General features: G+C 47.0%; 1 protein-coding gene across 2 annotated transcripts in view; it reads right to left on the reverse strand.

The window, feature by feature from the left end:
* MTOR (mechanistic target of rapamycin kinase) overlaps positions 1 to 24012 on the reverse strand; it is a 1113749-nt gene that overhangs the window by 909024 nt on the left and 180713 nt on the right. For both annotated transcript variants that reach the window (XM_069241238.1, XM_069241237.1), the window contains exons 9-10: positions 7714 to 7900; positions 5919 to 6047 (exon numbers count right to left, since the gene is read on the reverse strand). In XM_069241238.1, the coding sequence (XP_069097339.1) occupies positions 5919 to 6047; positions 7714 to 7900 (316 nt within the window). The remainder of the gene's footprint in view (positions 1 to 5918; positions 6048 to 7713; positions 7901 to 24012) is intronic.

Genomic DNA, 24012 nt, shown 5'->3' on the forward strand with positions numbered 1-24012 from the left:
TTCTAGGTGGTTTATATGCAGTTTTGTTTGATGTACGTTCCATTGTCCTTGTATGCTGTGTTGATCGAGGTGTGCTCCCCACCCTGTCATGGAAGCATCTGTTGTTATTACGTATTGTGGCACTGGGTCTTGGAAAGGCCGCCCTTTGTTTAAATTTATGTTGTTCCACCATAGAAGCGAGAGGTAAGTTTGGCGGTCTATTAACACCAGATCTAGAAGGTGACCCTGTGCTTGTGACCATTGTGATGCTAGGCACTGTTGTAAGGGCCTCATGTGCAGTCTTGCGTTTGGGACAATGGCTATGCATGAAGACATCATGCCTAGGAGTTGTAGTACCATCTTTGCGTGTATCCTTTGTGTTGGATACATGCGTTGTATGATGGTGTTGAAATTTCGAATTCTTTGTGGACTTGGAGTGGCTACTCCTTTTGATGTGTCTATTATGGCTCCCAGGTATTGTTGTACCTTGCGCGGCAGAATTTTGGATTTTGTGAAATTGACGGTGAACCCTAGTTTGAAGAGGGTTTGTATGATATGGTTTGTGTGATTTGAGCACTGTATTAACGAATGGGCCTTGATTAGCCAGTCGTCTAGATATGGGAACACATGTATTTGCTGCCTTCTTATGTGTGCAGCGACTACCGCTAGGCATTTGGTAAAGACTCTTGGTGCGGTTGTTAATCCGAAAGGCAGTACCTTGAATTGGTAATGTATTCCTTTGAATACAAACCTTAGGTATTTCCTGTGCGATGGGTGTATTGGTATATGGAAATAAGCATCCTTGAGGTCTAAAGTTGCCATGTAGTCGTGTAGTTTTAGCAATGGCAATACTTCTTGTAGTGTGACCATGTGAAAGTGGTCTGATTTGATGAAAGTGTTCACTACTCTGAGGTCTAGGATTGGTCTCAGCGTTTTGTCCTTCTTTGGTATCAGAAAGTACAGTGAGTAAACTCCTGTGTTTATTTGTGTGTTTGGCACTAATTCGATTGCATTCTTTTGCAATAGTGCCTGCACTTCTATCTCCAGGAGATTGGAATGGTGTGTTGTCAAATTTTGTGCTTTTGGTGGTATGTTTGGAGGGAATTGTAGAAATTCTATGCAATAACCATGTTGGATAATTGCTAGAACCCAAGTGTCTGTAGTGATTTCCTCCCATGCTTTGTAATAATGACTTATTCTTCCCCCCACTGGTGTTGTGTGGAGGGGGTGAGTGACATGTGAGTCACTGTTTAGTAGTAGGGGTTTTGGGGCTCTGAAATCTTCCTCTATTTCTAGGGAATTGCCCTCCTCTATATTGTCCCCGAAAACCTCCTCTATACTGTCCCTGGTAACTGGACGGTGTTGCTTGTGAGGTGCTGGCTTGTGTGCTTTGACCCCGAAACCCCCCTCGAAAGGGCGTTTTACGGAATGTGCTGTAATTCCCTCTGCTCTGCGGGGAGTAGAGTGCGCCCATGGCTTTGGCAGTGTCCGTATCTTTTTTGAGTTTCTCAATCGCTGTGTCCACTTCTGGACCGAACAGTTCTTTTTCATTAAAAGGCATATTGAGAACTGCTTGTTGAATCTCTGGTTTAAATCCAGACGTTCGGAGCCATGCATGCCTTCTGATAGTTACAGATGTATTAATTGTCCGTGCAGCTGTATCTGCAGCGTCCATGGAGGAGCGGATCTGGTTGTTGGAAATGGTCTGTCCCTCCTCAACCACTTGTTTTGCCCAATTTTGTAAGTCCTTGGGCAGATGTTCAATGAGATGTTGCATCTCGTCCCAGTGGGCTCTGTCATAGCGCGCAAGTAGTGCCTGGGAGTTCGCGATGCGCCACTGGTTTGCAGCTTGTGCTTCGACTCTTTTACCAGCTGCATCGAACTTGCGGCTTTCTTTATCTGGGGGTGGTGCATCTCCAGATGTGTGGGAATTGGCCCTTTTCCTAGCTGCTCCTACAACGACAGAGTCTGGTGGCAGCTGTGTAGTGATGAAAACCGGGTCTGTAGGAGGCGCCTTATACTTTTTTTCCACCCTTGGTGTGATTGCCCTACTTTTGACCGGCTCCTTAAAGATTTCTTTCGCGTGCCGGAGCATACCAGGGAGCATAGGCAGGCTTTGGTATGAGCTGTGGGTGGAGGAGAGTGTGTTGAATAAAAAATCATCCTCGACCTGTTCTGAGTGGAGGCTTACGTTGTGAAATTGTGCTGCTCTAGCCACCACTTGAGAATACGCGGTGCTGTCTTCTGGTGGAGATGGCTTCGTAGGGTATGCCTCCGGACTGTTATCTGACACTGGGGCGTCGTATAGGTCCCATGCGTCTTGATCTTGGTCACCCTGGCTCATGGTGGTGTGAGCTGGGGAATGTGAAGGAGTTTGTGCTGGTGAGACGTTAATCACAGGTGGAGGAGAGGGTGGTGGGGTAACTCTTTTCACCACTTTTGGTTGTGGTGTCTGTTCAGTCTGGAACTCCAACCTTCTCTTTCTCCTAATGGGGGGAAGGGTGCTTATTTTTCCTGTCCCCTGCTGTATGAAGATACGCTTTTGCGTATGGTCCACATCAGTTGCTTGTAGCTCTTCCTCAAACCTATGCTTTTGCATCTGGGAGGTTAGCGAGTGCTCTTCTGTATAAGAGCCTGAAACTGGGTCGCTTGCAGTTTGTTTCGGCATCGAAACCCTGTCTGCGTGTTTTTTCGGCTCCGAGGTGACTTTTTTCTTTTTCGGGGCCGAAACCTCTCGGCGTCGATCTTCTTCGGTGCCGCTGTCTCGGCGTCGAGCCGTGTCCACACCGGTATCTCGGTGTCGAGGCTTGTCTCCAGCACTTTCTCGGTCCCGAGAAGGCTGCGTGCCGGTGTCTCGACCGGAGTCGGACGACCTCGGCGCTGTTTGGGCCTTTTTCGGTGCCGACGGTCGGTCACCGAATTTATGGGTGGAGCCATGGCCGGATGGCAGTGGCGTCCCCATGGCCTTGTAAATGTTTTTCTGTGTGGTTTTCGACGTCTTACTCACGGTTTGTGTATCGTCGAATCCTTCGGAGTCCGATTCTTGGATCGAGAAGGTACCTTCCTCTTCCTGCTCCTCGAACTCTCGGTGGGCTGTCGGCGCGGACGCCATCTGAAGTCTTCTGGCTCGACGGTCTCGGAGTGTCTTTCGGGACCGGAACGCACGACAGGCCTCACAGGTGTCTTCACTGTGCTCAGGTGACAGGCACAGGTTACAGACCAAGTGTTGGTCTGTATAGGGGTATTTATTGTGGCATTTGGGGCAGAAACGGAACGGGGTCCGTTCCATCGGCGTTCTTCAGCACGCGGTCGGGCCGACCAGGCCCCGACGGGGGATCGAAAAAACTACCCCGAAGGGCACCGGAGCTCTTCGATCTTCGATGCGGTGTGGAATCTAAGTACGCCGATCCCGAACGCAACAATACCGACGAAAATCTTCCGAAATTAGCTAATTTTCCGTTCCGAAACTCGGAGCGACAGGAACACGTCCGAACCCGATGGCGGAAAAAAAACAATCGAAGATGGAGTCGACGCCCATGCGCAATGGAGACAAAAGGAGGAGTCACTCGGTCCCGTGACTCGAAAGACTTCTTCGAACAAAAACAACTTGTAACACTCCGGCCCAACACCAGATGGCGAGCTATTGCAGAACATGCGTATCTACAGCGACAGATGCCATCGAACACACTATTTTTTAAGGATTTTTCTGAAGAAAAACTCAGAAAAACTGAGAGCTCAATGCTCCAGGATCCTCTCAGAAGAAGCCGGAAAAAAGAACTGACCTAACTGTGAACCAACTGTCACCTTCCCTTCACCCCTGAGGCATGGTGGGATACTGGAGGTGCTCAGGGTCTTAAAGCCACGGTGCCAAAGTTTTTATGGTTCTCCTGTGTTAACCTGCATGCAGCCTATTGGCTAAGAATGCTTCATTGTTTTTCAATGTAGTTTTTTCTATTTTTCTCTGCTATTTACTGCTGTTTACTTCCCTAAGTCCAGTTTTTGGGGGCTTAGGTAGATATTTATGATCTATTGTGATTTTATAATATAAAAAAAAAAAAAAAACTTGCATAGAAATAAAGCATTTTAGCCTATTTATGATTATAGCCTGCATTGCTGTTTTACACATGATAATATGTATGTATTTTATATATATATGCTCCGGGGTCCCCGCACAAGGGCGGGAATATTCAATGTTTATGACTATTGATGAGGATCCCCTGGAAGAGAAGCATCTAACCCACATAGAGGGTGTACATGGCCACTAGCTTGTCTATTAATTCAATAGTACAATTGTCCTTAGGGCTGGAATAGGATTAATTAATGGGAATGCTGATAAAATTCTGAACAATCTCACACATACAACAATCACTCATACACACACTCACATAAGCACACTGGCGCTCACCCACAGACAGGCAGATAGACACCAACAACATAATCATGCTTTCACGCATACACACAAGGTGGAAACTCACCTGAGGTACTCCTCATCTCGCACTTTGCTCTGCAATTCAAAGGGGCACCATGATTCCTAAATTCCAGATCCAACAAACATTGGGCCACAGCGAGGTTTCAAGCTTATGCTCAATCAGAAGCTCAGGGAGGAAAGGAGACTGTCCTGTTTTGTTTATGGTGGCTTCTGATGAAGTATTAGGAAGCATGACTGACAGTCCCCAGATCATTTGGCATGCAGCACTGCCTGAAGCTAGTGCAACATGTCAGATATGTATTGTGCCTATGTATGGCTGAGTTGCAACAGTCGCCACCGGACGTGCGCATACAGCCAGTAGAGCCCTCTTCTGCATCCAATGTAATATTACAGCTCTTTGCTTGTAAACAAGTTACTGGTGAGACTGTTCGTTGTCATGTAAGTGCTGTAAAATGTAAGCAATGAGATGCAGAGTTAGGTGGCGTGATAGTTTGGGTCTAACCCCCACCCCCCACGTCCAGTGCCTCTAAGGGGAAGCCGACACTGACTCATAGAAAAATCTCCATCTTGTGCACCCATTACCCCAAATGCACAGCACTATTCACCTGTACTGTAATTGTACACACACATTGCCTATGTATGCCCAACACATGAGGACAGGCAGGGGACGTTTGTTACAAAGAACTGGACGAATCTTTACCAAAGACAGCCAATCCACAACCTTCCAACAGGGTTGCACGTATAAAAGGCCTGTGGCTCTGAACTATAATCATGATAACACTGCTGCTTCAGATCAGAGGCAGTGGCCACCATCACTTCAGATGGGTGCTTAATTTGAATGACCAAGTGTAAAAAAGTAAAAGCTCTGCTGATGGGCAGCATACTAAGATATGAGTAATTATTGTGTACTTACAAGGAAAGAATGTACAGGGCAGTGTGGCACAGCTTTTCCAAGGCATGCAGAGAGACTTTATCAAAATGACTGATCCAAGATTCTGCAAAACTGTGCAATGCAGGGTCATGGAAGTGCCAGCTTATAATATAACACAAAGTGTCACTGAGAACACCTAACAATTGCAACTAATACTTCCACAGGTTTAACAATGGGAGGTGTACTCTCAAGAAGAGAGGCAACAGAAGACATCTCAAAGACAAAAGAAGGATTCATCTCAAAGATTAAGAAAGACTGAACACGTAGCTCAGATTTAGAAAATACAGTTTACACACAAATGCTGGAACCAGCGCACTAAAATAGTAGAAAGAGTCAACTTACATGAGAAAGTCAAAGAGACTCATAGCAGAAGGCAGAGGAAGAAGTAGGTCTGGTACACAATACAGTGGAAGACAGCAGCTCACTGCACTGGCACAGACAGTGGAAGATTCTAAATCAAGTCACAGCAGGTGAGAGACCTGGCTCACTGACCACTATGAGAGATTGCATGTTACAAGCAAAACAATGAAGCAAGCTCATGAACACAGAGTGGGGCATACTCCACCTTGTGACACCTACCTAAGTCCTACAGACAACATGGGCTCTAGGAGCTCTTTGATATCTTGTTGGATGCATGGCCCCAGGGCACGAGCCAGCATACTAATGCAGGTAAAAACTGTGGCATCGACCTGAAGCAACTTCTGTCTCCTGCAATAGAGAGAAACATAATGGTTAAAGGAGGCAAGGTGGAAGCAGAAAGAGGGCGGGGGTAGGGGGAAGCACTGTTGTTTCTCCTAAACCTCATATCAGACCATACCAGATGTTTCAGTCAACCAGGCAATAAACATCTTTCCACAGCAGCACATTTTCTTTCCTATAGAAAGACCTTCAAATATGTTTTTTTGGATAAAATGCACTAGTATGTCACATGTATCTGTCTACAACTGATAATGTCTGTCAATTGTAAAAATCCTACCAGTAACTGTTCCCATTGCTCTTTTATAAAAACATCCCCTGTTGTTTGGGAGAGAAGTGGTGACATTGTTATTTCTGGTTTTCAAAGGCAGTTTTCAAAGAAATTTAGCCTTGGGATTAGTAGCAGTTTTTGGACCACGGGCTCACCTGACACCCAGAACACTCTAATGATTCCAGATAATTTTTTTAAAATAAGACACTCACCATAATAAGAATGGGATTGAGTTCCACCGATTGTACAATACATATTCACCAAGAATGTCCTGCAAACATCAAACACTACCTGAAAATATGAGATTGCCAACATTTACTTGCCATAAATTGTCCAAATTAGCTGTTGGTGATAATGTTTCAATTCAGCATTCAGTCTTTCCCTGATATTATTAGTACCTCAAGTGTGGGGCTTTTACAGGAGAAAAACAGGCAAACACTTCCACTGTGACAAGCCTGGTTATCAAAGACAATTTTCTAATAAATTTACCATGAGGATAACACCGGTTTTCTGTCACAAGATGGCAATAAAAAGACAAAATCCTATCAACCTGAGATGCTACTGAAAACTAGAGATCTAGGGTGATCTAGAAAGGTGTGTAAACTGGAACTCACTACTTTTTTATACACAACGCCCTGCAAATGTACAAATGAGGGTAAAAATACTCTATTTCCAGACTTTTAAGTGGTGTAAATGACTGACATTTTTATCAATGGGGAAGGAACATACCAGAACTGACCATATCAAGTCATTGTACTTCGAATAAAGGATCTGGCATGGTCGACCTGTTTCTCTACTACACGATAGGCCCACCCACAATTAGGGGACTGTTGTTTTTTTGGGGAATATGTAGGAATGCAGAATTGTACCTTCCACACCTTACAGGACAATCAGTGCGTGGGGTTATGGTCATTCTACTCTGCTGTTGTAGCTAAAGCAACTCCACTGCTGACTGGGAACCAGGGAGATTCCTGATCAGAACAAAAGGATTTTTTTAAGGGAGGGAGCATAGATATACAATCAAAATTCTCATTATCAGACGAGTAGTACTCTGGACGAGGAGGTCATGTGTACAGCAATCAAGTGGTTAATAGTCTGCCCACTAAAGAATGCTCTATGCTTTTCCTAGACAAACTGTTTTCTGCAGATTGCAGCATACTTTCTTCAGTGTGCTTGCTCACACATATGATTCTGTGCTCTCTTGAGATATTGTAACCTTTACAAGGTTTCAATTTACTACACATTATTACTCCCTGCAGATCTCCCAGTGTTTTCTTCCGAATGCACAATTCTTCTATATCTTCCTATGGACCCTGCTCCCTGTAATTTCCCATGTGCATTCCTGTTCTCTATAGACCTCTCTATTTCCACGACTCACTCATGTTGCCCAATCCTTGCTATACTAACTTGTGAGCAAAGTCCTTGGGAGGCAAGGCGGTTTTGATGTTTTCAAGGATCTTGCTCAGGTAGCTGCTGATCTCTGTCCTTACAGCCACTGACAATAGCCCAATAGCTTGGAAGGCTACAGGGCGCTCCTTTTCTCTCTTCACACAGCTCAGCAAGTGGCTCATGGTTTCTGGGAGGTACTGATCGACTGTAGGGAGAAGAGAAAGAGAGACTGAGAATTCTCAAACAAATGAAGTAAGACACTAATACACTAATACAGTTATACAATAGAGCCAGTGAATCAAAACAAATAACAGAAACTAAAGTTAACAAATCAATAACAGAACATGACAACATACAACTAAATCAAATAAAGGACAACAGCACCATAGAAATATTTCTAAAACAGTGATGACTAAAAGTGAATAAATTAACAAAGGACAACAGAGTAAAATGGAAATAAGTGACTGAAGTGCGAATGTCAGAAAAAACTAATCAACTAGCAAAGTGTACTCAAAGGTCAAGAATTTAAAAGAAAACACAAAACTTTCAATGAAGCATATAAATGAAATCAATAATAAATATCTGTGTAAATGAATCATTAAACAAAGAACATCAGCGCTAATAATTTAAACAAAAACAAAACACTAGAACAAATTAATAGAACATACTCAAGACCAAAGAACAGAACCGCAGAAAAGACACCATAGCCAACAAATTAGACTTAAGATATGAACATAAGCCATTTTAACATTATGTAAAAGAACAGCAAAAAAAAACCAAATCAAATCAAATCAAAGAATGGACACCAGCAAAAATTAATCATGAAATCACATCAAATAAAGGACACAAAAGGTGCCAAATAACTGACACATGAGCCACTGAATCCACAGCCAAATGTCAATTAAGAACCAACACAATCAAAGAATGCAGAGAAGAATCAGCAAATCAAAAAACTAATAACAGACCAGAGCCAAGGACAACAAAGGAGCAAAAACTAGAGATACAAAATAAGTGATTCAACCAAATTTAAAAAAAACTGAAAAATGTTTGCAAGAGCCAATGAAATAAACTAAAGGTTGGTTACAATAACTGAAGAATAATAAACCAAGCAGAAAACAAGTTTGTCAGCAAAACAAACAACTAACATCATCAACAATGATTAATAAATCACAGAACAAACACCAGAGCAAAACATGTCAAACCATAGGATGAAAATGGGCAAATGTTTTGTAACTTAAACGAAAATAAGGGATATTCTAACATTAAAAAATAAAGTAAAGAATGGATACTGCTCGGCTGAAATCACACATGAAGCACAATGCACTTCAACAACCTAGGGAACCAGGCTAACAAAGTTAAGGCAGCTACGTTTTCACATTCTTGGCACTGAGCTTAAACTCGTTACTTACCTTTGGTAACGCCTTATCTGGTAGAGAAATAGTCTAAATGCCGATGCCTTACCTTTGAATTTCCCCCAGGCGTCAGACTGCATCTGGAGAATTTTCTGATCAGTACCCCTGCACATCAGAAGGTGGTGTCAATCAGCTCCACGTCCATCAGTGTTGTCCGCGCCGGGTATGACATCACGTGTCCTCTATAGGCGCCACTCTGGCACGCTGATGTCAGCTTCGTTTTACAATTTTCCACGCACAAGAGCAGAACACTGACTACTGGTGCATCACAACTAAGACCCTAAAAGGCGAGTCACTGTTCCTAGAAATCAGTTCCCACGCACAAGAGCAGAACACGGACTACTGGTGCATCACAACTAAGGGCCATATGTACAAAAGCTTTTTCCCATAGACACAGAATGGGTAAAATCCTTTCGTACATCTGGCCCTAACACCCTAAAAGACGAGTCACTGTTCCTAGAAATCAGTTCCCAGAGTGGGGAGAATGGGTGGGCCGGTAAGGAATCTGCAACTAGAATATGTCTCTACCAGATAAGGCACTACCGAAGTGAAGTAACTTGTTCATCTGATAAAGACATCTAGTTGCAGATTCCTTACCTATGAATAGATACCAAAGTAATACCATCACCGGAGGTATGTCTGCGAACCAAAATCATTCTAGAAAGTCCTTCAGACCGAACAGCAAAGTACCCATCCCTACGGGCCTGAATGTCCATGCAGTAGTGTTTGATAAATGTGTGCATAGAAGCCCGCATAGCCACCTGACAGATATCAAGGACTGGAATTCCCTGTGCTAACGCTGAGGTCGCGGCTGTTGCTTGGGTAGAATCAACACGCAAACCTTCAGTTGGTTGCTTTTTGGCCAGTGCGTAGCAGATCTTAATGCAGAGTGCGAACCATTTGGAGATAACATAACATGATTATCTGTAAAGCGCATGTACACCCGCAGGCATCTTGGCGCTGAATAACATACGTTTATTGGTACCCAATTCAATGGCACTAATTTTATTGACCTGAGGAGGATGAAAGGCTGAGTGGACGCACCTGAATTTGAACCTGTGACCATGAAGCCAAACACAGGCCTATACAGAGGATGCATTAGTCCACTAAACCACCAGATCCGGCTCAGCACAGCATGAGATGGTCTACGTCTGCACTGCCTGACCTTTCTTCGTAACCACATAACCGACAAAGAGTTGATCATTAACCAAGAACTCTTTTGTACAATCAAGAGAGAATGCTAATGCTCTTTTTGGGACCAGTTGGTGGAGTCTCTCCCCTTTCTTAGAACAATGTGGGGACGCGTAAAAGGAAGGCAAAGTGATGGATTGGACTACATGAAAGGGCGCAATCACTTTTGGTAGAAAAGAAGCTCTAGTGCAAAGCACCACTTTGTCAGGATAGATGGAAAGGTACAGCGCCTTAGATGACAATGCCTGCAGCGCACTCACCCTGCGGGCACATGTAATGGCCACAAGGAATACTGTTTTTAAAGTGAGAAGTCTGAGAGGACAATTGCGGAAAGGCTCATTGGAGCTCACATCAAAAATGTCAAAACCAAATTCAAACCTGGTTATGGCATAATGAATGGGGATGAAGAAAACAAATGCGTGAGTCCTTTAAGGAACCTATGTACAATAGGAGACTTAAAGAAGGTTGATCAGGCAACCTCACAGAAGCAGAAACAGACAAATAACCTTTAAGAGTGCCTATAGCAGAGCCCTAATGGGCCAGAGAAAGGATAAACAGGACCTCAGAGAGAGGAGCAAAAAAGGGGGTCAACAGACTTGTCTGCGCACCATGCCACAACTTTCTTCCAACAACAGGCGTATACCGTTTTGGTGGAGGGACGTCTGGCTACCAAGATTACACTACGGACTTCGGGCAGAAAGTCAAAAACTATCAATTATCGCTGCTCTTTCTCCATGCAAGGTGAGTTGCCTGTTTTGGGTGCAGAAACCTTCCCCTGCTGCTGCAAGAGAAGATTCTCCAAAAGGGGCAGTCTTATCGGAGGATTGATGGACATGTTCAACAGCTCCTGAAACCACACTCTCCATGCCGAGTCCAGAGCTACAAGGATTACTTGGGCCCAGCAGTTCTTGATCTTCTTGATAACTCAGGGCAGATGTGGTATGGCCAAAAAGGCATACAGGAGGCCTGAGTTCCATTCAAGATGAAGTGTCTCAGAGCGATTGCCGCCTTGGAAACTCCAACCCACAAAACTGCTGACACTGCTCGTTCTCTACAGAGGGAACAGATCTAACCAATTCTCTCCCCACTGCTGAAATAGACCCTGCACCACCTCTGGATGGAGACGCAATCTGTGATCCAGTAGACATTTTTAGCCGAGTTTGTCCGCTCTAGCATTCAGAGAGCCCAGCAGATGCTGAACCACCAGGGATAAGCCCTGCTGTTCCAGGCATGTCCAGAAGAACAAAGTCTCTTGACAAAGGGTCCACAACCTCACCCCACCCTGCTTGTTGCAGTACCACATGGCGGTGATGTTGTCCCTGAACACCTGCACCATCTTCAGAGGGAAGAAAAGCCTTCAATGCTAGCCAGATTACACAGAGCTCCAACAGGATGATGTGGACTCCGGACTCTGCGGGAGACCAGAAATGCGTCTGATGTCCACCTCACCCAGTTGACCGCCCCATCCCAGGAATGATGCATCTGTCACTACTGTCAGATCTGGTTGGGGAAGGGAGAGGGATCTGCCTCTAGCCCATGTGCAGTTTGTTAACCACCACTGGAGATCTTGCGCAGTTCCCCCGAGATCTGGCCCTTGTCGTACAAATTCCCTGATGCTGCACCCACTGGAAGTTCAGGTCCCACCAGAAAGGCCACATATTCCACCTGGCATGTGTCACCAGCAGGATACAGGAGGCGGGGAGGCCCAGCAGGCTCAGAGTCATTCTCACAGAAATCCAGGATAGAGGTTGAAACATCTGTACTGCAGCCTGAATATGCTGGACTCACCACTCTGGAGTATAAGCCCGAAACTACTCTGTGTCCAGAACAGCTCCAATGAGAGGGAGATTCTGAAATAGAGTCAGGTGTGACTTTGGCATGTTTATAGTGAACCCTAGCGAATGCAGGAGTTCTGCCATAATTGGGAGGTGGGAGAAGACAGCCTGGGGTGACCCTGCCTTCAACAGATCAATCGTGGAGAAAGGGAAAGACTGATATCCCTGATCTGTACAGATGAACTGCGACCAGCACCATCACCTTGGTAAACACCCAAAGGGCACTGGTAAGGCCAAAGGGGAGCACAGTGAACCAAAAGTGCTTGGGACCTACCATAAACCGCAAGTAACGTCTGTGGGCAGGCAGGCTGAAAATAAGCATCCTGCAAGTGAAGCGCTACTATCCAGTCTCCTGGGTTCAGGGCAGAGAAAACCTGAGGCTGAGTGATCATTTTGGACTTCTTCTTGAGGAAGAAATTGAGGGATCGAAGGTCTAAGATAAGGTGAAGTTGAAGAAAGCTGGATTTGGTTGTGGTACCTGTAGGAAGTTGGCTCTGTATGTGCTATTTCAAAGTAAGGAATAGCATGCACAGAGTCCAAGGGTTCCCCTTAGAGGTAAAATAGTGGTAAAAATAGATAATACTAATGCTCTATTTTGTGGTAGTGTGGTCGAGCAGTAGGCTTATCCAAGGAGTAGTGTTAAGCATTTGTTGTACATACACATAGACAATAAATGAGGTACACACACTCAGAGACAAATCCAGCCAATAGGTTTTTATATAGAAAAATATCTTTTCTTAGTTTATTTTAAGAACCACAGGTTCAAATTCTACATGTAATAGCTCATTCGAAAGGTATTGCAGGTAAGTACTCTAGGAACTTCAAATCATCAAAATTGCATGTATACTTTTCAAGTTATTCACAAATAGCTGTTTTAAAAGTGGACACTTAGTGCAATTTTCACAGTTCCTAGGGGAGGTAAGTATTTGTTAGTTTTACCAGGTAAGTAAGACACTTACAGGGTTCAGTTCTTGGTCCAAGGTAGCCCACCGTTGGGGGTTCAGAGCAACCCCAAAGTCACCACACCAGCAGCTCAGGGCCGGTCAGGTGCAGAGTTCAAAGTGGTGCCCAAAACACATAGGCTAGAATGGAGAGAAGGGGGTGCCCCGGTTCCGGTCTGTTTGCAGGTGAGTACCCGCGTCTTCGGAGGGCAGACCAGGGGGGTTTTGTAGGGCACCGGGGGGGACACAAGTCCACACAGAAATTTCACCCTCAGCAGCGCGGGGGCGGCCGGGTGCAGTGTAGGAACAGGCGTCGGGTTCGCAATGTAAGTCAATGGGAGATCTAGGGATCTCTTCAGCGCTGCAGGCAGGCAAGGGGGGGGTTCCTCGGGGAAACCTCCACTTGGGCAAGGGAGAGGGACTCCTGGGGGTCACTCCTCCAGTGAAAGTCCGGTCCTTCAGGTCCTGGGGGCTGCGGGTGCAGGGTCTCTCCCAGGCGTCGGGACTTTAGGTTCAAAGAGTCGCGGTCAGGGGAAGCCTCGGGATTCCCTCTGCAGGCGGCGCTGTGGGGGCTCAGGGGGGACAGGTTTTTGTACTCACAGTCTTAGAGTAGTCCTGGGGTCCCTCCTGAGGTGTTGGATCGCCACCAGCCGAGTCGGGGTCGCCGGGTGCAGTGTTGCAAGTCTCACGCTTCTTGCGGGGAGCTTGCAGGGATCTTTAAAGTTGCTGGAAACAAAGTTGCAGCTTTTCTTGGAGCAGGTCCGCTGTCCTCGGGAGTTTCTTGTCTTTTCGAAGCAGGGGCAGTCCTCAGAGGATGTCGAGGTCGCTGGTCCCTTCGGAAGGCGTCGCTGGAGCAGGATCTTTGGAAGGCAGGAGACAGGCCGGTGAGTTTCTGGAGCCAAGGCAGTTGTCGTCTTCTGGTCTTCCGCTGCAGGGGTTTTCAGCTGGGCAGTCCTTCTTCTTGTTGCAGGAATCTAATTTTCTAGGGTTCAGGGTAGCCCTTAAATACTAAATTTAAGGGCGTGTTTAGGTCTGGGGGGTTAGTAGCCAATGGCTACTAGCCCTGAGGGTGGGTACACCCTCTTTGTGCCTCCTCCCAAGGGGAGGGGGTCACAATCCTAACCCTATTGGGGGAATCCTCCATCTGCAAGATGGAGGATTTCTAAAAGTTAGAGTCACCTCAGCTCAGGACACCTTAGGGGCTGTCCTGACTGGCCAGTGACTCCTCCTTGTTATTCTCATTATTTTCTCCGGCCTTGCCGCCAAAAAGTGGGGCCTGGCCGGAGGGGGCGGGCAACTCCACTAGCTGGAGTGTCCTGCTGGGTTGTCACAAAGGAGGTGAGCCTTTGAGGCTCACCGCCAGGTGTGACAATTCCTGCCTGGGAGAGGTGTTAGCATCTCCACCCAGTGCAGGCTTTGTTACTGGCCTCAGAGTGACAAAGGCACTCTCCCCATGGGGCCAGCAACATGTCTCGGTTTGTGGCAGGCTGCTAAAACTAGTCAGCCTACACAGATAGTCGGTTAAGTTTCAGGGGGCACCTCTAAGGTGCCCTCTGTGGTGTATTTTACAATAAAATGTACACTGGCATCAGTGTGCATTTATTGTGCTGAGAAGTTTGATACCAAACTTCCCAGTTTTCAGTGTAGCCATTATGGTGCTGTGGAGTTCGTGTTTGACAGACTCCCAGACCATATACTCTTATGGCTACCCTGCACTTACAATGTCTAAGGTTTTGTTTAGACACTGTAGGGGTACCATGCTCATGCACTGGTACCCTCACCTATGGTATAGTGCACCCTGCCTTAGGGCTGTAAGGCCTGCTAGAGGGGTGTCTTACCTATACTGCATAGGCAGTGAGAGGTTGGCATGGCACCCTGAGGGGAGTGCCATGTCGACTTACTCGTTTTGTCCTCACTAGCACACACAAGCTGGCAAGCAGTGTGTCTGTGCTGAGTGAGAGGTCTCCAGGGTGGCATAAGACATGCTGCATCCCTTAGAGACCTTCCTTGGCATCAGGGCCCTTGGTACTAGAAGTACCAGTTACAAGGGACTTATCTGGATGCCAGGGTCTGCCAATTGTGGATACAAAAGTACAGGTTAGGGAAAGAACACTGGTGCTGGGGCCTGGTTAGCAGGCCTCAGCACACTTTCAATTGTAAACATAGCATCAGCAAAGGCAAAAAGTCAGGGGGCAACCATGCCAAGGAGGCATTTCCTTACACAACCCCCCCCCAAACGAAAGAGGATGAGACTAACCTCTCCCAAGAGAGTCTTCATTTTCTAAGTGGAAGAACCTGGAAAGGCCATCTGCATTGGCATGGGCAGTCCCAGGTCTGTGTTCCACTATAAAGTCCATTCCCTGTAGGGAGATGGACCACCTCAACAGTTTAGGATTTTCACCTTTCATTTGCATCAGCCATTTGAGAGGTCTGTGGTCGGTTTGAACTAGGAAGTGAGTCCCAAAGAGGTATGGTCTCAGCTTCTTCAGGGACCAAACCACAGCAAAGGCCTCCCTCTCAATGGCACTCCAACGCTGCTCCCTGGGGAGTAACCTCCTGCTAATGAAAGCAACAGGCTGGTCAAGGCCATCATCATTTGTTTGGGACAAAACTGCCCCTATCCCATGTTCAGAGGCATCAGTCTGCACAATGAACTGCTTAGAATAATCTGGAGCTTTGAGAACTGGTGCTGAGCACATTGCCTGTTTCAGGGTGTCAAAGGCCTGTTGGCAGTCCACAGTCCAGTTTACTTTCTTGGGCATTTTCTTGGAGGTGAGTTCAGTGAGGGCTGTCACAATGGATCCATATCCCTTCACAAACCTCCTGTAATACCCAGTCAAGCCAAGGAATGCCCTGACTTGAGTCTGGGTTTTTGGAGCTACCCAGTCCAGAATAGTCTGGATCTTGGGTTGGAGTGGCTGAACTTGGCCTCCACCTACAAGGTGTCCCAAGTAAACCACAGTTCCCTGCCCTATCTGGCATTTGGATGCCTTGATAGAGAGGCCTGCAGATTGCAGAGCCTTCAAAACCTTCCTCAGGTGGACCAGGTGATCCTGCCAGGTGGAGCTAAAGACAGCAATATCATCAAGATAAGCTGTGCTAAAGGACTCCAAGCCAGCAAGGACTTGATTCACCAACCTTTGGAAGGTGGCAGGGGCATTCTTTAAACCAAAGGGCATAACAGTAAACTGATAATGCCCATCAGGTGTGGAGAATGCTGTCTTTTCTTTTGCTCCAGGTGCCATTTTTATTTGCCAGTACCCTGCTGTCAAGTCAAAGGTACTTAGAAATTTGGCAGCACCTAATTTATCAATGAGCTCATCAGCTCTTGGAATTGGATGGGCATCTGTCTTGGTGACAGAATTGAGCCCTCTGTAGTCCACACAAAACCTCATCTCTTTCTTTCCATCTTTGGTGTGAGGTTTGGGGACTAAGACCACTGGGCTAGCCCAGGGGCTGTCAGAGCGCTCAATGACTCCCAATTCCAGCATCTTGTGGACTTCCACCTTGATGCTTTCTTTAACATGGTCAGATTGTCTAAAGATTTTGTTCTTGACAGGCATGCTGTCTCCTGTGTCCACATCATGGGTACACAGGTGTGTCTGACCAGGGGTTAAGGAGAAGAGTTCAGGAAACTGTTGTAGGACTCTCCTACAATCAGCTTGCTGTTGGCCAGAGAGGGTGTCTGAGTAGATCACTCCATCTACTGTACCATCTTTTGGGTCTGATGACAGAAGATCAGGGAGAGGTTCACTCTCTGCCTCCTGATCCTCATCTGTTACCATCAACAGATTGACATCAGCCCTGTCGTGGAAGAGCTTAAGGCGGTTTACATGGATCACCCTTTTGGGGCTTCTGCTTGTGCCCAGGTCCACCAAGTAGGTGACCTGACTCTTCCTCTCTAGTACTGGGTAAGGGCCACTCCATTTGTCCTGGAGTGCCCTGGGAGCCACAGGCTCCAGAACCCAGACCTTCTGCCCTGGTTGGAACTCAACCAGTGCAGCCTTTTGGTCATACCAAAACTTCTGGAGCTGTTGGCTGGCCTCAAGGTTTTTGGTTGCCTTTTCCATGTACTCTGCCATTCTAGAGCGAAGGCCAAGTACATAGTCCACTATGTCCTGTTTAGGCTCATGGAGAGGTCTCTCCCAGCCTTCCTTAACAAGGGCAAGTGGTCCCCTTACAGGATGACCAAACAGAAGTTCAAAGGGTGAGAACCCTACTCCCTTCTGTGGTACCTCCCTGTAAGCGAAAAGCAGACATGGCAGGAGGACATCCCATCTCCTTTTGAGTTTTTCTGGGAGCCCCATGATCATGCCCTTTAATGTCTTGTTGAATCTCTCAACCAAGCCATTAGTTTGTGGATGGTATGGTGTAGTGAATTTATAAGTCACTCCACACTCATTCCACATGTGCTTTAGGTATGCTGACATGAAGTTGGTACCTCGGTCAGACACCACCTCCTTAGGGAAACCCACTCTGGTAAAGATACCAATGAGGGCCTTGGCTACTGCAGGGGCAGTAGTTGACCTAAGGGGAATAGCTTCAGGATACCTGGTAGCATGATCCACTACTACCAGGATATACATATTTCCTGAGGCTGTGGGAGGTTCCAGTGGACCAACTATGTCCACACCCACTCTTTCAAAGGGCACCCCCACCACTGGAAGTGGAATGAGGGGGGCCTTTGGATGCCCACCTGTCTTACCACTGGCTTGACAGGTGGGGCAGGAGAGGCAAAACTCCTTAACCATGCTGGACATATTGGGCCAGTAGAAGTGGTTGACTAACCTCTCCCACGTCTTGGTTTGTCCCAAATGTCCAGCAAGGGGAATGTCATGGGCCAATGTTAGGATGAACTCTCTGAACAGCTGAGGCACTACCACTCTCCTAGTGGCACCAGGTTTGGGGTCTCTGGCCTCAGTGTACAGGAGCCCATCTTCCCAATAGACCCTATGTGTTCCATTTTTCTTGCCTTTGGACTCTTCAGCAGCTTGCTGCCTAAGGCCTTCAAGAGAGGGACAGGTTTCTTGTCCCTTACACAGCTCTTCCCTTGAGGGTCCCCCTGGGCCTAAGAGCTCAACCTGATAAGGTTCAAGCTCCAAAGGCTCAGTTCCCTCAGAGGGCAGAACTTCTTCCTGAGAAGAGAGGTTCCCTTTCTTTTGCTGTGTTGCAGTTGGTTTCCCAACTGACTTTCCTGTTCTCTTGGTAGGCTGGGCCATTTTTCCAGACTCCAGCTCTACTTTTTCACCCTGTGCCTTGCATTGTGCTCTTGTTTTCACACACACCAGTTCAGGGATACCCAGCATTGCTGCATGGGTTTTTAGCTCTACCTCAGCCCATGCTGAGGACTCCAGGTCATTTCCAAGCAGACAGTCCACTGGGATATTTGAGGAGACCACCACCTGTTTCAGGCCATTGACCCCTCCCCATTCTAAAGTAACCATTGCCATGGGATGTACTTTTCTCTGATTGTCAGCGTTGGTGACTGTGTACGTTTTTCCAGTCAGGTATTGGCCAGGGGAAACCAGTTTCTCTGTCACCATGGTGACACTGGCACCTGTATCCCTCAGGCCCTCTATTCTAGTCCCATTAATTAAGAGTTGCTGTCTGTATTTTTGCATGTTAGGCGGCCAGACAGCTAGTGTGGCTAAATCCACCCCACCCTCAGAAACTAGAGTAGCTTCAGTGTGGACCCTGATTTGCTCTGGGCACACTGTTGATCCCACTTGGAGACTAGCCATACCAGTGTTACCTGGATGGGAGTTTGGAGTGGAACCTTTCTTGGGACAGGCCTTGTCTCCAGTTTGGTGTCCATGCTGTTTACAGCTATGACACCAGGCCTTTTTGGGATCAAAGTTTTTACCCTTGTACCCATTGTTTTGTGAAGAGGCTCTGGGCCCACCCTCCTGTGCAGGTTTTTGGGGGCCTGTAGAAGACTCTTTACTATTTTTAGTTTTGGTTGTCTCATCACCCTTCTGCTGGGGAGTCTTTGTGACCCCTTTCTTTTGGTCACCCCCTGTTGAAGTCTTGGACACCCTTGTCTTGACCCAATGGTCCGCCTTCTTTCCCAATTCTTGGGGAGAAATTGGTCCTAGGTCTACCAGATGCTGATGCAGTTTATCATTGAAACAATTACTTAACAGGTGTTCTTTCACAAATAAATTGTACAGCCCATCATAATTACTTACACCACTGCCTTGAATCCAACCATCTAGTGTTTTCACTGAGTAGTCAACAAAGTCAACCCAGGTCTGGCTCGAGGATTTTTGAGCCCCCCTGAACCTAATCCTGTACTCCTCAGTGGAGAATCCAAAGCCCTCAATCAGGGTACCCTTCATGAGGTCATAAGATTCTGCATCTTGTCCAGAGAGTGTGAGGAGTCTATCCCTACACTTTCCTGTGAACATTTCCCAAAGGAGAGCACCCCAGTGAGATCTGTTCACTTTTCTGGTTACACAAGCCCTCTCAAAAGCTGTGAACCATTTGGTGATGTCATCACCATCTTCATATTTAGTTACAATCCCTTTGGGGATTTTCAACATGTCAGGAGAATCTCTGACCCTATTTATGTTGCTGCCACCATTGATGGGTCCTAGGCCCATCTCTTGTCTTTCCCTCTCTATGGCTAGGATCTGTCTTTCCAAAGCCAATCTTTTGGCCATCCTGGCTAACTGGATGTCCTCTTCACTGGAGTTATCCTCAGTGATTTCAGAGTTGTTGGTCCCTCCTGTGAGGGAACCAGCATCTCTGACTATTATTTGTGGAGTCAGGGCTTGAGAAGCCCTGCTCTCCCTAAGTAGGACTGGAGGGGGGGAATTTCCCTCCAAGTCACTATCTTCATCCTCTGAGTTGCCATCCTCAGAGGGGTTGGCCTTTTCAAACTCTGCCAAAAGCTCCTGGAGCTGTACTTTGGTAGGTTTGGGGCCCATTGCTATTTTCTTTAGTTTACAGAGTGACCTTAGCTCTCTCATCTGGAGATGGAGGTAAGGTGTGGTGTCGAGTTCCACCACATTCACATCTGTGCTAGACATTATGCTTCTAAAAGTTGGAATACTTTTTAAGAAACTAAAACTGGTTCTAGAATCTAATTCAAACTTTTAACAAACTTTTAAACTCTAAAAGAAATGCTAAACAGGATCTAACACAAGGCCCTAGCAGGTCTTTTAAGAATTTAGAAAACTTTTCAAATTGCAAAAATCAATTTCTAATGACAATTTTGGAATTTGTCGTGTGATCAGGTATTGGCTGAGTAGTCCAGCAAATGCAAAGTCTTGTACCCCACCGCTGATCCACCAATGTAGGAAGTTGGCTCTGTATGTGCTATTTCAAAGTAAGGAATAGCATGCACAGAGTCCAAGGGTTCCCCTTAGAGGTAAAATAGTGGTAAAAATAGATAATACTAATGCTCTATTTTGTGGTAGTGTGGTCGAGCAGTAGGCTTATCCAAGGAGTAGTGTTAAGCATTTGTTGTACATACACATAGACAATAAATGAGGTACACACACTCAGAGACAAATCCAGCCAATAGGTTTTTATATAGAAAAATATATTTTCTTAGTTTATTTTAAGAACCACAGGTTCAAATTCTACATGTAATAGCTCATTCGAAAGGTATTGCAGGTAAGTACTCTAGGAACTTCAAATCATCAAAATTGCATGTATACTTTTCAAGTTATTCACAAATAGCTGTTTTAAAAGTGGACACTTAGTGCAATTTTCACAGTTCCTAGGGGAGGTAAGTATTTGTTAGTTTTACCAGGTAAGTAAGACACTTACAGGGTTCAGTTCTTGGTCCAAGGTAGCCCACCGTTGGGGGTTCAGAGCAACCCCAAAGTCACCACACCAGCAGCTCAGGGCCGGTCAGGTGCAGAGTTCAAAGTGGTGCCCAAAACACATAGGCTAGAATGGAGAGAAGGGGGTGCCCCGGTTCCGGTCTGTTTGCAGGTGAGTACCCGCGTCTTCGGAGGGCAGACCAGGGGGGTTTTGTAGGGCACCGGGGGGGACACAAGTCCACACAGAAATTTCACCCTCAGCAGCGCGGGGGCGGCCGGGTGCAGTGTAGGAACAGGCGTCGGGTTCGCAATGTAAGTCAATGGGAGATCTAGGGATCTCTTCAGCGCTGCAGGCAGGCAAGGGGGGGGTTCCTCGGGGAAACCTCCACTTGGGCAAGGGAGAGGGACTCCTGGGGGTCACTCCTCCAGTGAAAGTCCGGTCCTTCAGGTCCTGGGGGCTGCGGGTGCAGGGTCTCTCCCAGGCGTCGGGACTTTAGGTTCAAAGAGTCGCGGTCAGGGGAAGCCTCGGGATTCCCTCTGCAGGCGGCGCTGTGGGGGCTCAGGGGGGACAGGTTTTTGTACTCACAGTCTTAGAGTAGTCCTGGGGTCCCTCCTGAGGTGTTGGATCGCCACCAGCCGAGTCGGGGTCGCCGGGTGCAGTGTTGCAAGTCTCACGCTTCTTGCGGGGAGCTTGCAGGGATCTTTAAAGTTGCTGGAAACAAAGTTGCAGCTTTTCTTGGAGCAGGTCCGCTGTCCTCGGGAGTTTCTTGTCTTTTCGAAGCAGGGGCAGTCCTCAGAGGATGTCGAGGTCGCTGGTCCCTTCGGAAGGCGTCGCTGGAGCAGGATCTTTGGAAGGCAGGAGACAGGCCGGTGAGTTTCTGGAGCCAAGGCAGTTGTCGTCTTCTGGTCTTCCGCTGCAGGGGTTTTCAGCTGGGCAGTCCTTCTTCTTGTTGCAGGAATCTAATTTTCTAGGGTTCAGGGTAGCCCTTAAATACTACATTTAAGGGCGTGTTTAGGTCTGGGGGGTTAGTAGCCAATGGCTACTAGCCCTGAGGGTGGGTACACCCTCTTTGTGCCTCCTCCCAAGGGGAGGGGGTCACAATCCTAACCCTATTGGGGGAATCCTCCATCTGCAAGATGGAGGATTTCTAAAAGTTAGAGTCACCTCAGCTCAGGACACCTTAGGGGCTGTCCTGACTGGCCAGTGACTCCTCCTTGTTATTCTCATTATTTTCTCCGGCCTTGCCGCCAAAAAGTGGGGCCTGGCCGGAGGGGGCGGGCAACTCCACTAGCTGGAGTGTCCTGCTGGGTTGTCACAAAGGAGGTGAGCCTTTGAGGCTCACCGCCAGGTGTGACAATTCCTGCCTGGGAGAGGTGTTAGCATCTCCACCCAGTGCAGGCTTTGTTACTGGCCTCAGAGTGACAAAGGCACTCTCCCCATGGGGCCAGCAACATGTCTCGGTTTGTGGCAGGCTGCTAAAACTAGTCAGCCTACACAGATAGTCGGTTAAGTTTCAGGGGGCACCTCTAAGGTGCCCTCTGTGGTGTATTTTACAATAAAATGTACACTGGCATCAGTGTGCATTTATTGTGCTGAGAAGTTTGATACCAAACTTCCCAGTTTTCAGTGTAGCCATTATGGTGCTGTGGAGTTCGTGTTTGACAGACTCCCAGACCATATACTCTTATGGCTACCCTGCACTTACAATGTCTAAGGTTTTGTTTAGACACTGTAGGGGTACCATGCTCATGCACTGGTACCCTCACCTATGGTATAGTGCACCCTGCCTTAGGGCTGTAAGGCCTGCTAGAGGGGTGTCTTACCTATACTGCATAGGCAGTGAGAGGTTGGCATGGCACCCTGAGGGGAGTGCCATGTCGACTTACTCGTTTTGTCCTCACTAGCACACACAAGCTGGCAAGCAGTGTGTCTGTGCTGAGTGAGAGGTCTCCAGGGTGGCATAAGACATGCTGCATCCCTTAGAGACCTTCCTTGGCATCAGGGCCCTTGGTACTAGAAGTACCAGTTACAAGGGACTTATCTGGATGCCAGGGTCTGCCAATTGTGGATACAAAAGTACAGGTTAGGGAAAGAACACTGGTGCTGGGGCCTGGTTAGCAGGCCTCAGCACACTTTCAATTGTAAACATAGCATCAGCAAAGGCAAAAAGTCAGGGGGCAACCATGCCAAGGAGGCATTTCCTTACAGTACCCCTCATTTTTTTTTTTTTACCATGGTTTTTCATGCAACTTTGACTGAAGTGCACTGGTTTCCTGCTACCTAGGTCTCCAGTGCCAGTGTCCCTTCCCCAAAACAAGCCACGTGCTCACTTGATCCTTACGTGGACTGGCCATTTAGCACCTTTGTAAGTCCCTAGTAAATGATAACCCTGTACCATGGGTACTGAAGAGGGCCCATTAGAGCTGCGGCACAATTTGTACCACTCTATGGGACCCAACACCAACCTCATGCAGACTGCCATTGCAGGCTGCGTGACAAGGTGCTCCCTAAAAGTGAAAACATGACATAGCACACAGCCTGTGTGCCATGTCCCTTAAACACTGCATGTAATATTTATAAGTCACCCCCTATAGCAAGCCTCAGAGCCCTAAGGCAGGGTTCATTATATCCCATGTGTGGGTAACAGCAGATATGCCCCTACTATGTCTTTATCGATTCTTAGACACAGTAAATGAAAAGGGAAGCCACTTTAAGTACATGTGCTGGACACTGGCCAATAAGAGTTCCCCAGCTACATGATGGCTTCAGTGAATATACGGATCTTTGAAATCACACATCTAGTATTAATAAACCCTCACTGATTCCATTAATGGATTTATTAATACATGCACACAGAGGGCACCTTAGCGGTGCCCCTTGAAAATCTACCAACTGCTGGTGATCTCACTGACTTGTTGTGGCCAGTCTGCCACCAACAGATGAGAATCTTCACCCCAAGGGTGAGAGCCTTTATTCTTTGGAGGTTAAAAGAAAAAAGTCTGCTATGGCAGAGGTGTTTACTCACCTCTCCCAAAAGGATGACCTGTAAATCTGCATTCCAAGGCAGGCAGCTTCAAAAAAGCTCACCAGGTTTGGTATGCAGAGCTGGCCTTCCTCAGAGGAGGATGCCGACCCCCCTGCCCAAGGGCTCATCTGGCACCTGGA

Source organism: Pleurodeles waltl, chromosome 6 (genome assembly GCF_031143425.1).
Source record: "Pleurodeles waltl isolate 20211129_DDA chromosome 6, aPleWal1.hap1.20221129, whole genome shotgun sequence".
In the NCBI taxonomy this organism is placed as follows: domain Eukaryota; kingdom Metazoa; phylum Chordata; class Amphibia; order Caudata; family Salamandridae; genus Pleurodeles; species Pleurodeles waltl.